The 14,520-nt window shown below is 46.4% G+C and overlaps 1 protein-coding gene across 1 annotated transcript in view; it reads right to left on the bottom strand.

Moving 5' to 3' along the window:
* shank3a (SH3 and multiple ankyrin repeat domains 3a) overlaps positions 1-14,520 on the bottom strand; it is a 773,648-nt gene that overhangs the window by 67,757 nt on the left and 691,371 nt on the right. Inside the window, exons 24-26 of the mRNA XM_041203533.1 lie at positions 13,026-13,131; positions 1,628-2,824; positions 481-1,561 (exon numbers count right to left, since the gene is read on the bottom strand). Coding sequence (XP_041059467.1) covers positions 481-1,561; positions 1,628-2,824; positions 13,026-13,131 — 2,384 coding nt within the window. The remainder of the gene's footprint in view (positions 1-480; positions 1,562-1,627; positions 2,825-13,025; positions 13,132-14,520) is intronic.

Here is a 14,520-nt window from a genome sequence, read left to right as displayed (position 1 = left end):
TCCCCCCCAAACCAAGCATTTTAAATGTTCCAATTCTTACATATTCAGAGTTCCAGCTTCTACGGTCCTCAAATGAAAGAGAAATATTCGCACAATCATCAAGCAACTGCAATTTAAGTTTGCTTAATTCAGTAGTAGCCCTCATTAACATTTTCACGGACTGTTTTCGTAAACAATTTAGTGCAACAAACTTTCTTTCCAAATATCAGTTTGAAAACCTTTGAAACTTGTCAGTTGGTCTACCCTGGGGACAAGGGGTGTAATTGTTTCATTTATCATTCTATCTCCATTAATTTGAAAGCCCTTTACATGTTAATTTAAATGCATTGGGAATGGTGCTCATTCACCATAGAATATCTGAAAAGAGATTCACTTTTAAAAATAAGCTCTGGAATTGATACTGAGAAAAATGATCATGTTTTTGGGACATTGAGAAAACACTAGCACCTCTACACTGAGAAATTTGTAATTTGGCCTTACCGTGCAGTGACAACAGGTGACCTCTTTCCTATTTCTAGAGAGGCTGTTGACGGCTCGTCCCCGAGTGAGTGAGTATCCTTAGATAATTGCTGCAGCCTGGAGCTCAGCTCGCTTATTACAGTGGGTTTGCTGCCCTCAACCATCTGAATGGGCCTGGGCTCAACGGCATCCCCCCACAACTTGGACTTTCTCTGTATGAGGTAGCGAGACCGTCCTACGCCGGGGGGCAGCGCGGACGGCTGGTGTTGGGCAACAAGCTCACTGTCTGAGGTCTGCTTCAAGAGAGGGTCCCTGAATGTGACTGGCCCTTTGTTGAGTTGGGACTTTAGCTTTGGCTTTGGAGGCACTGGAGGCTTCTCGAGTATGAAGGTCTGTCCATCAGCAAATGATGTGTATGTGTCCAAGGGCTCTCCGCTCTCTGACGACAATGTGGACATGCTGGAGACGGTTGAAATCGTGCTTGTGGTTTCCAGGTGATGATCACTACTGCTTCTCGTGTCTATTTCTTCTACACCCGAGTCCACGCTTGCTTCTGAAGGTGGGGCATCTGAAGGCTTCCCTGAGGGTGAAATGCCAGTAGTTGAAGGTGCTGCCGTTGGAGGTCTACTGGGATGGCTGGCAGTTTTTTCAGCCTCGGCTTGGATGAAGATGCCATTTGCAAATTCATCAGGAGGTGGCACAAGCCCAATCTTTGCAAGTTCTTCTCTTGTTTCCTCGTCGCTTGAGGACAGCAGTGGAGGGAGAGAAATGGCAAATGGCTCCACATCTTCATCAGAACTTCCTTGAGTTTGGGTTTTCCCAGGTGCTTCAGTAGGTGGAGGCTCAGAAACAGCACTGGGAGGCTGAGAAGCGAGTGTCTCGGTAGGGGACGGTTGAGGCTGTGGTGATGATGGCTTCAAGGCAGTCGTTGGAGTTTCTTGAAGTTCTGACTCTTGTCCATTACTCGTTGCATGGACCATCAGCAGACCTGCTGTTTTCTGTTGTGATGTATCCACTATGTTGATAAGCATACTCTTCTTCTCTTCCACTCTCTTCTCTTCTCGTTCTGGTTTTTCTACCTGCCCTGGTCTAGTTTCTATTTCTTTCCTCAGAGTGGTAGGAGTTCCCCACTGATGTTTTGCAGTTACTGGCAACCCAGATGTTGGACTGTAGCTTGCTTTGTCCTCTGGAGAGAAGGGAGGTGATGTGAGGCCCTCGACTTCTGTTTTCTTTGCCTCTTTGCTGTGGCTCTCCGTGTACAGAGGGGCGTTTCTCTCCTGAGCTTTTACAGTTTCACTGCTTCCGGCCGCCCGCTGATGTTGTGTTTCGGCAACCAATGCCCGCTGCCTTGCGGCCAGCGCAAGTGCCAGTGGTGAATTGGGATCCAGCGGCTTCCCTGTGAGGGGATGTATAAAAGTCACAGGTGTGCTTGCTGGTGGTCTTGAGGAGGAGACAGGTGATGGGATTGGCGATCGGAGAGACCTGTCACTGCTACTCAGTAGTCTCTCATCAACTGACCTGGACTGTTGCAGAGCTGGGATGTTGGGTGCTGTGTCGCTTTCAATGGCACCTACAGAAAGGAAGACTGTTGATTTCCTCTTCTCTTCCAACCTTTTCTCTCGGTCCCGTACTGCTCCTGCAATGGCGACAGAAAAAGGGCTGGCCAGATCTTGTCCATCCTCCTGCACTTTGCTGATTCCCTCTCTCTGCTGCTGCTCATACTCTTTTCCAGAGTGTTGTGCTATCCTCCTGGCTAATAACTCCTTGCCAGCCACAGAAGAACCAGCTGCTGATGCCCTCTCTATTGCGTCTTCAACCTGGAACTGTTTGACCAGAGGGCTTTTCTTACGAAGTGGCTTTGTTGGCGCAAAAAGGCCCACGTTGAACTGGCCCACATTTGCATATGGGTTGTCGACCATCTTTGCTTTCCGTTTGCTTTTCTCTTGAGAGGTTGGTGAGGGGCCGGGCCAGGGGATGTCTGTTGGCTCTATGGGATAGTAGGACGAATCCTGCAGGATTATCATTGACCTGGCTCTTTTCTGCCTTTCTACTGGGGGCACAGGAGTCCGACTTGGCTCATAGACCTCCGCTGATGTCACCGCCTGCTGCCCCCCATGAATTTTCGCTTCAGTGTTGGGCTTAAAGCTGGAACGCACATTGTCATAAGTTCGTCCTGGGGGTGGAGGTGGGGAGAAAGGAGGAGGAGGGCCTGTATCTAAAAGGTATGGGGAGGGTGGTGGGGGAGGGGCTATCTGAGGAGGCGGGGGTATACCCAGTCCTTCCCGGAGAGTGTCTTGCATGGATGTGCTGCGTGAAAACCTTCCCTCCATGGCTGAGACTGACAGTTTATCATCCTCAGAGGCTCCTGAAATACATGACAAAAGCACCTCATAATTTATCTTGTTGGTCTCTTAGCAAAACTTTGTCAGGCAATGAATTACTTAGAAATTACAGCGAACATCATTGTGCACACAAATCAAGCATCTACGTTTGCAACCAGCAAAGTCCCACAACCAGTGTAGATAGTAAGTCTTTAACGTTTGATCTTTTGGTGAGCCAAGCCACCAGGAAGAACCTAGTTCTCTTCTTCCACTTGCGCTGTGACACTCAGCTGAGTCACAGCAACTGGCAGATGAAGAAAGGCACTTACAACAATGTGGCACTCCGTCTGTGCTGCATCAGGTGTCAGTCTGGATGATGTGCTCAAGTCCCAGAGTGGGGCTTGAACAACACAACTTCCCTACCTATAATAAAAGTAAAATACTGCAGACGTTGGAGGTCTGAAATGAAAATAGAAAATGCTGGGAAAACTCAGCAGGTCTGGCAGTATCTGTGGACAGACAAACAGTTAATGCCTCGAGTCCAATATGATTCTTCCTTGGAACTTTGGATGGTTTGGGGACTTAATCCCCGCCGGAACAATGGGGCTACTTGCATGTCAGGAGACTGATTTACTAATTGTCGGCCTTTTCTGAAACTCTTTTCCTAAGTCAGCAGCAGAAGTGCGTTCACTCCAACCTGGAGACAGTGCACCAAGATGATCCAGAACATCAGAAGGTCATGATAGGTGATTGGCATAACACTTTCAGGTGTCAAGCCTCACACTCTGACTTGCCCAGCTTTCTCCTGCACAGTGCTCCTCAGAACTAGACATCTTGTAGCTACACTCAATCCTCTCTGTGCAGGCACCTCACATCCCCAACTGAGCAGTCAACACTCACACTCACCCTCATCTCATTGCCCTCTCACACTCGTATCTCATGGTAACCCTGCACAAATGTTGTCCATTTCTCCTCTCCAAGTAAGTCTTTATGAACATTCACAATTCTCTAATTTCTCTCAATACAGGAGAAGAGAGCACCCAACTTGACAAAAGGAAGAGAGCTGTCTTGGGCGGGGGAGAGCGGTGGTGGGAAAGGAGTGGCTACCCCAGTGACAGGCGCTTTATTGGCCATTGGCAATACATGTCCCCCTGCTCCACTGGGAGGAAAGTTTTGTTTCAGGAGGCTGCACATGTACGCAGTGACCTACAGTGAGTGCCTGAGCCTCCTGAATCACTGGTGTTCAGACATGTCGGGAAGGCTGATCCTCTGCCTGTAGATGGTTTGTTGGAAGTCTCGCCTCCTTCCAGCTGGATCTTGGAGTCCATTCCCTCTGCATCCAGCTGAGGAGCAGGCAGCTGGTCGTGTTGCCTGTCTTGCTCCTGTTGCTGGTGCTATTGGTGCTGGCGTTACTTCTCCTGTTGCTCTTCATCAGGGGTGCAAGGTGGAGCTGTATAATCTGCTCCCATGCTGTGGTGAAAGCTGACAGCAAGGAAGAGCAGCTAAAGTTGAGTGAATTGCTAGCAGGTGAAATGCCTTCCAAGAAGTTGGCAATTGCCTGTCAAGTAGTGATTTCACTCTCTGAGAGAAGAACAACTTTGACAGCAGCTACCACTTGGCCATGGCCGGAGATCTTCAGTTTCACTGATCAAAGCCTTCTCAGCTTTTCACTTTGAATGAAAATGCTCTCCCCACTGTGCATGTACCATGTTTGACCCTGGGAGTTGCTGATAGGTTGGGAACCATATGCCCTGGCTGGGAAATCCAGAATTGAAGGTTAATCAGTTCTAATTGATTTTTTAAGCACCTTAATTACTTAACCAACAGATGCAACAGGATTCCTCATGCCTTCAATTTCAGGAGGGATGGGGGAGGAAGGTGAGGGGTTGGGGGTGCTGGGTTCAAGAGGCCAGAGGTATGGCTAAAGGGGGTGATGACTGTTGTATGTTCAGTAGGTTGCATGAAGAGGTTCTGAGTCTTGTATGGTTGACCATTAACTGTTTATTGATAACACATAACTATGTACATATTTAGAGGATATAGCCCAAGCTATGACTTCATTCCATGCTTACTTCTACACAGGTCTCTGTCTAGTCCACAACTAACCCTGATCTCAGGTCATGTGTCTCTTTACATCATACTGTGGGTGGTACTGTTTCCCAGTCACACATTAACCCTCACTATGCCAGATACCCTTATACTACACCCCCCCCCCCCCCAAGTCTTTAGTCAACGTATTTACATTACAATCATGCTACCCCTTCTCCTCCCCTCAAGTCTCTGACTTGACAAATTCAGATGGTCTGGAGCTTGACAATCTTCCAGATCTCATTCTGGTTACATTCAGAAGAGTGGTAGGCTCTGTTGATCTGGTCAACCTTTGTTGATTTGGAGTTTGAGATGTAATTTGTGTTCCTGGCAGTTGGTCGTCTTCTTCTAATTTGTTCAAGTGTATAGTACGGGGTTCGCCTCAAGGGATGAGGAGGAGACTCCTCCTGTTCCTCATGCTCATATCTTCCATTATGGATGAGGTATGACCTTGACTGGTCATCATCTCTCCAGACAATGATGCCCTCTCTTTCAAGGTCCCTGATCCAAACCCTGTCCCCTTTGTGTAACTGTGGAGGTTTCTGGTGCAGTGCCTTCTATTGTAGGCCAATGCTTGCCACTGCCTGTGGGACTGTTCTCAGTCCTGAATGTTTCGGTAGTCCTTGACTTCCCACTCTGGGATTAGTTTCTTTAGCAGTGTTAGGAGATGGGTGTGGCGTTTTCTGCCCATCAGGACTCTGATGAGGCTAAACCACATTGCAGCGGGGTGGATCAATAAGTTAAAAGCACCGTAGAGAAGTCGTTGTTCTTTCTTAGAAGAGCTTAAATGGTACAGATGCTCCTTTTGTCCTCACCGTTCGATTGTGGATATCTTGGGGAGCTGGTACAGTGTTGAAAGTCATAACTGATGGCAAATTGAGTGGAGCATTTATTTTCAAACTGCAGGCTGTTATTGGACACCACCTGGTCCGGGATGCCATCACTCGCAAACATTTCCTTCAAGGATCTCATGACCACCTCGGTGGTCATCGTGTGTAATTGCTTCACCTTGATCAATCGGGAGACGTTGTCATTCATGATGAAAAGGACTTGCCATTAAAAACGAAAAAATTGATTCCCAACTGTTCCCATGGCTGGTAGAGAGCTGTGTGGGATGAAGGATTCTCTTTGGTCTGGCTTGTGCTGTGCACACACTTTCCAGCCCCGCCCACTGCCCAGGATCGTGCGGTCCAGCTGAAAGTTAATGGACTTTTGGCTGGGCTGCCGAATCTCCTGCGGCAGGGCCAAAAAATCTCGGCCACTGAAGTTTGCAATCATTTCTTCATTGGTCCTTGATATGCCCGACCACCATGCTGCAGATTTGGCACGCACTCTGCACTTTGCAATTCCCAGGTGGCCTTGGTGAATGTTTTGAAGAATCTCCAGCCAAAGGGAGATTGGAATGACCAACTGTTCATTGTATACTAACGGATCATCTAACACATTGAAATGTTGCTGCTGTTCAAACCAAACTTCATGATGCTGCTGCCTGGCCTCGGCTACAGCCGCTCTTGTTGACAGTAACAGTGGATGGGGACACACTTCGTATCTCGCATCTGCTCTTGGTGGATTTGCTGAAGTTTCCCTCAGGTAGCTGGCATTTGTCTCTTCACCAATTAGGAGTACGACTTGAGCTCCTCAACCAGGTTGACACTATGTGTCATGGGAAAGCCGACTGTGGCCCTGGATACTGTGTCTGCAGTCATTTGATGTTTCCCTTGAACATACACCCCTTATATGTGAATCTTATGAGATGCAAATGGAATTTCTGAATTCTGCGGGGAGGGGGGGGGCATCTTTGCAAGTTCCTCCTCATCTAATGGTGAAACCAGTCGTTTATGATCTGTTTCAATGGTGACTTTCAGGCCAATAATGCAGTTAGAAAATTTTTTGCAAGCCCACATGTTGGCAACAGCTTCTTTTTTGATAATGTTATGACCGGGATGGGAGGAATGCGTGTATGATCCAGTCCCACTACTCCACAGGCCATACCATTCATTTAAAAGTTTAATTTTCTCATCAAAATAGCCAATTGTTTATGTCCCCTACTGGTGCCCAGAATAAAAGAGTCTCCGACCAGACTTCTTTCAATAAACTCCGAACGATTGTTTATTATAGAACAAAACTTCTTTTTGACAAGTTGCAAGTACTGGTTAACACACAATTATAATCTGGAAGTATAACTATCTATCTCTTCCTAAAGAATTCCCCCAGCGCACAGACGCACACACAGATAACAAAGGACAAACAGATAGAGTCTCTCTGCAGAGATGAGCTTTAGAGGATGGATGTTATAAAATAAAGGATAAAGGTTGCAGGGTCTCAATGCTGTCAACCCGGAGTTCTCTCATGTGAAAACAGGCTGCTGGTCCTGGAGGACATCTGGAAGTTCTCACCAACTGGTCTCTGCTTTGCAGGTCCAAATGCAGAGCAGTTACACTCAGATGAGGGTTTGCTGGCTACAGGTTGATAGCCACACATATTTGCACGCAAGGTATAGAAAGAGAGATAAAGAGACAGAGAGAGAGAGAGCCAGCTAGGGTAGTCTTCTTTCCTCAGTTTGTTCCCCAACAAGACTGCCTTCAAAACCAGCAGGTTCACAACTTCAGTTTTTTCTTCTCTTTCCCATGTGATTTCCAGCAAGTTGCTAATCTTTGCCTTTTCAGTCATTTTTTCCCCCCATCAATTAAAGTGATTGCAGTTCAAGACAAACAACCAGATCTTCCTCAAGTACCATATGGGTCAGGTGATTTCTTGGAAGATACCTGCTTGTTGACAGTTCCAAGGTGAAGTTAAGACATACTTTAAAAAAAAAATCCGAGGTTAGCATTCAAATGTCCAGATAATGCCCAGTCTTGAGAGATATGATTCTAACAATGCTAGCAAACCGTATGTCTGTGTCTGACAGTCCTCTAGCTGCACGATATACTGGTTAGCGACATCCATCCAGTTGTTCCTGAAGTAAAGGTGCCCTTTGGACGAGGCATCCACTGCTATAGTAGTGGGCAGGGATGGGTAATAACGAGCTAGGATATAGGGTGAGAGCAGCAAGGCTTTGATCTGCTCAAATGCTTGCTCCTGATGTGCATCCCAGCACCATACTTGGCCTTTTTTGAGAAGGTGTTGCAGGGATTCTGTGACCTGCGCCAGGTTGGGTAAAATTTCACCAGCAGGTTCACCAAGCCCAGGAATTTCTGGCGGTCTGGAATAGATAATGGGGCTGAGAACTTGCTGGTAGCTTTTGTTTTTTGTGGGTCGGTCATGATGCCTTTGCTGCTGTACTAAGAACAGAATAGGGGTCTTGGAGAACTCGCATTTCTCATTTAGTGTCAATGCTGCTTCCTGCAAGTATTCAAAGACAGTCTTAAGCCTCCTGTCATGTTCCTCCACGGTGGCGTGTAGACCAAAACATCATCTGTATGGCAGACAACACCCTCCAGACCTTGCAAAATGGCTGACATCGTGCATTGCAAAATCTCAGGTGCTGATAATCTTTTAAATGAAAACCAAATCAACAAAATTGGGATAAATCAGGCACAGCCCCTAATTCAGGTCAGCTGTAAAACCAAGGACAAAAATTTAAAGGAACCTTACAAACTTTAAATCAAAATGTGATTAAAGGGGTCAACAAAACACCCCAGTGCCCGCGGTGCCCACCGAGCACGGAAGGCCTCGAGAGTGCCAGCAGACACCGCGTGCTCCCTCTCCAGGGACATCCGACTGCGAACGTAGCCGTGGAAGAGGGACAAACAATCGGGCGGGACTCCCCCGTCGATCGCCCGCTGCCTGGACCTGTTAATGGCCAACTTGGCCAGGCCCAGGAGCAGGTTCACGAGGAGGTTCTCCTCCTTCCCGATCCCCTTCCGCACCGGGTGCCCATAGATCAGGAGCGTGGGGCTGAAGTGCAAACAAAACATCAATAAAAGATTTTTCAAATAACTAAAAAGGGAGTGCAGCCTACAACACCCTATGTATACATGGTCCACGGACTCCACAAGACCGCAAAAAGGGCACGTGTCCTGAGAGTCCGTGAATCTATGCATCCTCTTGTTATAGGGGACTGCTGCATGCAACACCCTCCAACCCAGGTCCCTGATAGAAAGGGGGAGGACACCTCCGCAGAGGGCATCCCATTGGGGGCCTCCGCCGCCGGACGGCAACAAGGCACGCCAGGGCGTGTCCGGTCGATGGACAAGGGCGAGAAAATGGAAGGTGTGCAGCAGCAGTCCATACAAAAAGCCCCTCTTTGCCGTGCCAAAAGGCACGGAGGGCATGTCCCCGAGGCGGTTCATATTGCGGGGCACCAGCACCCAAGGGAGGGTTCGGGGCTTGGGGCCAATGTGGAATTCTGTCCGAACAGGGGAACGTTCAGACGGAAGACCACCGCGCACCTGGGCCACCTCAAGACCCAAAATAACGTCGGGTCCGAGCACGACCGTTCTCAGGTCTTGGATGGCATCGGCTGCGACCTGGACGCTCACAGACGCGCGTCGCGCCAACTCCTGCGGGGGCATCCAGCCCAGTCCTCCGCCACACAGCACGTCCCCGATCCTGGTCACCCCTGCAGCCACAGCCTTCCTCTCCGCCACCCACTGAAAAGGACGGAGGGGCGGATTCCTGAGCAGCGGTGCTGATGTAGCGCCAAATGGCAAATGGTTGAAATTGAATCTGCCAAAAGGGGTGATAAACATAGTCAGCAATCTGGATTTCTTATCTCATGGAAGTTCCCAGAAGCTGCTGTTAGCGTCAAGCTTTGGAAACTCTATGTTCTTGGAGAGCTTGGTCAGGCTGTCGGCCACCGAGCACATTGGGTGGACTTGTTGAGTTGTGTCAGGCCAATGCAGATACGGATGGACCCGTTTGGCTTAGGATCTGGGGCCATTCTGGAACACCAGTCGGTTGGCTGAGTGACTCCCATTTTGGTCACCTTGTCCAGTTGTTCCTGCACTTGCTTCATGAGCGGGTGTGGTATTTTCCGTTGTGTGAAAAGGCACACGGGCTTGGCATCCTTCCTTAATGTAATACTGTATGTGGTCCTCAGTCACCCAATCCAGCGAAGAGTTTGCGAAACTGTGTTTTTTAATTTGGAACCAGACCCTTGTTGGTTGACTTCATCAATTTTCTGAAGGAGGTTGAGGTCAACACAGGCCTTTCTGCTTAAAAGGGGAAACTCTTGATTGTGGGCAACAAATAATGTCTCACGTATTCATTTATCTTTGTATTGGAGTCGACTGCAATGTACCTTTAACTGGGAGTTTGATACTGCCTGCTCCGTACAGTTGTGGCTGGCATCAAGCACTGTGTCACCAGCCACGGTTCTTTGTTCGAGAGGATGGTAAAACAGGCTCCTATGTCCAGTTGGAAGCTGGTGAGGTGACTGTTTACTTCAGATGTCCACATTCCAAAAAGGGAATCCAGGATCTTTGACCTCACCCAAGAAGCATGGTTGAGTCTCTTCCTGTGAGGTACCTCAATCTCATGGATTATCTTGGGATCTTCCACCCGTCTGCATGTCTTTGCTTCACATAGCTTTCCGTGGGTGTCACAGGCCGTTGCAGTTGAAACACTGCACCGAGATTGCTGGACGTTGCTCTCATCTGAGAGGTTGTTTGGCTCCACAAGCTCTGACATGGTCGTCTACTCTTTTGTGGTCAGCTTGGGTATTGCCTTCCTTGGCCCAGAGTCTTTCTGCCCTTTTGCTGCTTTCCAGCTGGACAGTTGGGGTTGCTCTGTACCATGGCTTACTTTCGCCACATAAAATGGATCAGTGCTGTTGGTGGATTTCAGACAGTCTGACTATTTGGGTGCCTTTTCTACAGTTAGATCTTCCTTGGCTTGTAGTTTGTCTTAAAAGGCATCGTAAGTCACTCCAATAACAATTCTGCCCCTTAGGAGTTCTGATTTAAGTTTAGGGGATTTAAATCCCCCCATACATGCAAACTCACCTCTCCTTGCCTAGGAAAATTGTCCCCTATATTTCTGTCTCTATTTTTATCTTTCTCCCTCTCTCTCTTTATCTAATGTGCTTCTATTTAAACCAGGCAGCTTGACCCTGATTTGTTAAGGCATTGCCCTGAGAAATGAGTAAGCAAGTGGCTGTCACTTATTTTGTTTAGCTGAAACATCGCAATGTGTGTACATGTTCTTTCTGTCTGCAAAGAACAGGGCCCTGTGTATTAATATATGTAGCTTCCATTACATGCAAATGCGCCACAGTGTGAGCCACACTGACAATCTTAAATTGGTTGCAGGTGTAATTCGTAGCATACTGAGGATTATTTAGCAAATTTTGTCCAATTTGTAGAATCACATTTAATGTTGGACACTGTGTTTTGAGTTTTGCAAGCACAGGCTGGTTGGGTACAGTCTGTACCTTGCCCATTGCGAACAATGGCTGGGACATGCGGTTTGATATGATCCCCAGCCTTTGGGATGTACGGCCTACATACCTAGCATTGCACTGGCACTGAAATTCGTATACCACATTACTCATTTGTGTGATAGGCTGAATGCCTTTTTGGTTTGACAGCAGCATCCTATTAGTGGTGAATACCACTTGTTTTGCTATTGTACTGTGATAGAGAATCCCCTGGAAGATTTCTCAACTAGCATGTCAAGGAAGGGGAGGCAAGGTACAGACTGTACCCAACCAATCTGTGCTTGAAAAACTCAAAACAGTGTCCAGCATTAGATGAAAAACTCAAAACAGTGTCCAGCATTAGATGAAAAACTCAAAACAGTGTCCAACATTAGATGAAAAACTCAAAACAGTGTCCAACATTAGATGTGATTCCGCGATTGGGCAGCATTTGCTAAATAATCCTCAGAGTACTAAGAATTACGCTGACAACCAAATTAAGATTGTCAGTCCGGCTTGCATTTGTGTGGACTGGAAGCTACATTTATTAATACACAGGGCCCTGTTCTTTGCAGACAGAAAGAACATGTACATATACTGCGCCTGTTTCAGCTAAACAAAATAAGTGACAGCCATTTGCTGACTCATTCCTCAGGGCAACACCTTGACAAATCAGGGTCAAGCTGCCTGGTTTAAATTTCAAACAATGCTTGGCAGTTAACTGTCAGTCAGCATTACTGGTGTATTCTCCTGACACCTCAACAAATCAGAGTCCAGTTGCCCACCAATCAGCACTCTCTTCACATATAGTATAAATTGTTGTTTTCCTCTTATATAGGTATTCTTGTAGTCTCTTGATAAGTATAAGACGAAAAGCTTCGACATGTCTCTTTTCTTCAGCAATACTTTCTATCTGTGTCCATTTCTATTACTGGCACTGAAATTAACATACCACATTACTCATTTGTGTGATAGGCTGAATGCCTTTTTGGCTTGACAGCAGCATCCTGTTAGTGGCGAATACCACTTGTTTTGCTATTGTACCGTGATTGGGAATCCCCTGGAAGATTTCTCAACTAGCATGTCAAGGAAGGGGAGGCAAGGTACAGACCATTATCAGACTGTACCAGCTGTATAGTCTATTATCTCTCCATTTGTGTTTGTCTATAGTTAGCTATTTTTCTGTATCTATCTCTGCCTGTCTGTCTATTTTTGTATCTCTCTATCTTTGGCTCTATCTATCTCGGCATCTTTCTAACTGTTTCTATTTCTTCTGCACTATCTATCTTTCTGTACCTCTGCGGCCATCTCATCCTATCTTTCTATATCTTTATATCTGTGACTGGTTCTATCACATTATTTATGTGTGTCTGTTTTTCTATCCACCAATACCAAAACAGGAGTGAGATCAGTCTTAACAACACTGTCTGATTATCTACTCACTTTCCTCCCTTTCCCCATTGTTCCACCGGTCCCCAGTGAATCATGCAAGAGCCTAGGCAGTGAGTGTGATTGGATTATTCTACCACAGGGGACATCACTGCCCAGCACCCATCCTGGTATGTGCTCTTTCTAGAAGGAGGGGGGATGCTGACTTTTCTCCCTCCCTTTCCTTACAGACCAGCTGTAAGACTGTTCCAATTGCCCTGGTGGAGACGGTTTAACTCAGTATAGGCAGGGGACTGGTTCTCGAGACCTTAAGGTGTCACATTGGCCATTCCCACATCAGAGCAAGAATTTATCAATCAAACTGCTGGGGAGAAATGTTCAAATTCGACATGTAAACATGGTAGACTTACCTATAGATTTTGTCCTTGACATTCCTCTAGGCATTGAGACGTGTGGTTTCTCTGGTACAGATGGTGGCGTTGACTTTGAGGACATACCTTGACGCTCAAATAGTGACTGAAAGAAAAGAAAAAGACAAACATTCATGAGAGAAGGACAGTGAATATTGGAATTGATTTATACAAAACTCAACAACAAGCTCAGTTACTATAACAACTTGGATTTTCGTAGCTCCTTTAATGTAGTAAAACATTCCAAGATGCTTCACAGGAGCACAATTAGACAAAAAATAATATAACAACATGGGATAAAGAGTAGGCCATTTGGCCCATCGAGCCTGCTTCACCATTCAAACAGATCATGGTTGATCATCTACCTCTACGTCATTTTTCCCCACTATCACCATATGTCTTGGAGTCTTTAGTCTCTAGAAACCTACTGATTTCTGTATTGAACATGATCAATGACTGAACTTCCACAGCCCTCTGGGGTAGAGAATTCTAAATATTAACCACCCTCTGAGTGAAGAAATTCCTCCTTATCTGAGTCTTAAATGGCCTGCCCTTTATTCTGAGACTGTGTCCCCTAGTTCTAGACTCACCAGCCAGGGGAAACATCCTATCAAAATCTACCCTGTCACAACCTGTAAGAATTTTGTAAGTTTCAATGAGATCACTTCTCATTCTTCGAAACTCTACAGAATACAGGCCCAGCTTCCTCAACCTCTCTTCATAAAACAATCCTGCCATCCCATGGATTAATCCGGAAAACTTCCATTGCACTTTCTCTATGGCAAGTATATCCTTTCTTAGATAAGGAGATAAAAACTGTACACAATACTCCAGCTGTGGCCTCATCAAGGTTCTATACAATTGAACCAAAAAGCAGGCATTAGGACTGATGCTGCTGAAATAATATTCCAGAGGTCTGGACTGATAATCCAAAGAAGGTGAGATCAAGACCCGCCATGGCATTTTGAGAATTTAAATTCAATTTGAAGAGTCTGGAACTAAAAAGCTGGGATCTGTGAAGGTGAAAAGGAAGCTGCCAGATTGTCATCAAAACCAAACTGGTTCATTCATGTTCTTTGGGGAAAGAAACCTGCATTCTTAATCCATATGGCCTAAATGTGACTCCTGTCTACACCCATTTGTTTCTCTTTTAACTGTCCTCTGAAGAGGTATAGCAAGCCACTCAGTTGTATCAATCCACTGCAAAGAATATTGGTGACATTGACTTTGAGGACATACCTTGACACTTTATTGTCCAACAGGGATAGATAATAAAGGCCAGCCTTGCCAGAGACATTACTTGTCTAGAATGAGCATTTAAAGATCTATTTGAGCTAGCCGAGGAGTGTAAGCTCAGAGTACCCTCTGAATCAGAAGATCGAGGATTCAAATCGCACTCTGGAAGACTTGAGTATGAATTCTAGTCCAATACTGCCAGTTCAGTATTGAGGGAGTACTGCACTATCAGAAGTGCTGTCTTTTGGATGAGATGTTG

The sequence above is a fragment of the Carcharodon carcharias genome, chromosome 13 (assembly GCF_017639515.1).
Source record: "Carcharodon carcharias isolate sCarCar2 chromosome 13, sCarCar2.pri, whole genome shotgun sequence".
Lineage (NCBI taxonomy): Eukaryota > Metazoa > Chordata > Chondrichthyes > Lamniformes > Lamnidae > Carcharodon > Carcharodon carcharias.
Note: the sequence above shows the minus strand (reverse complement) of the source record. Positions and strands in the feature narration are given on the sequence as shown.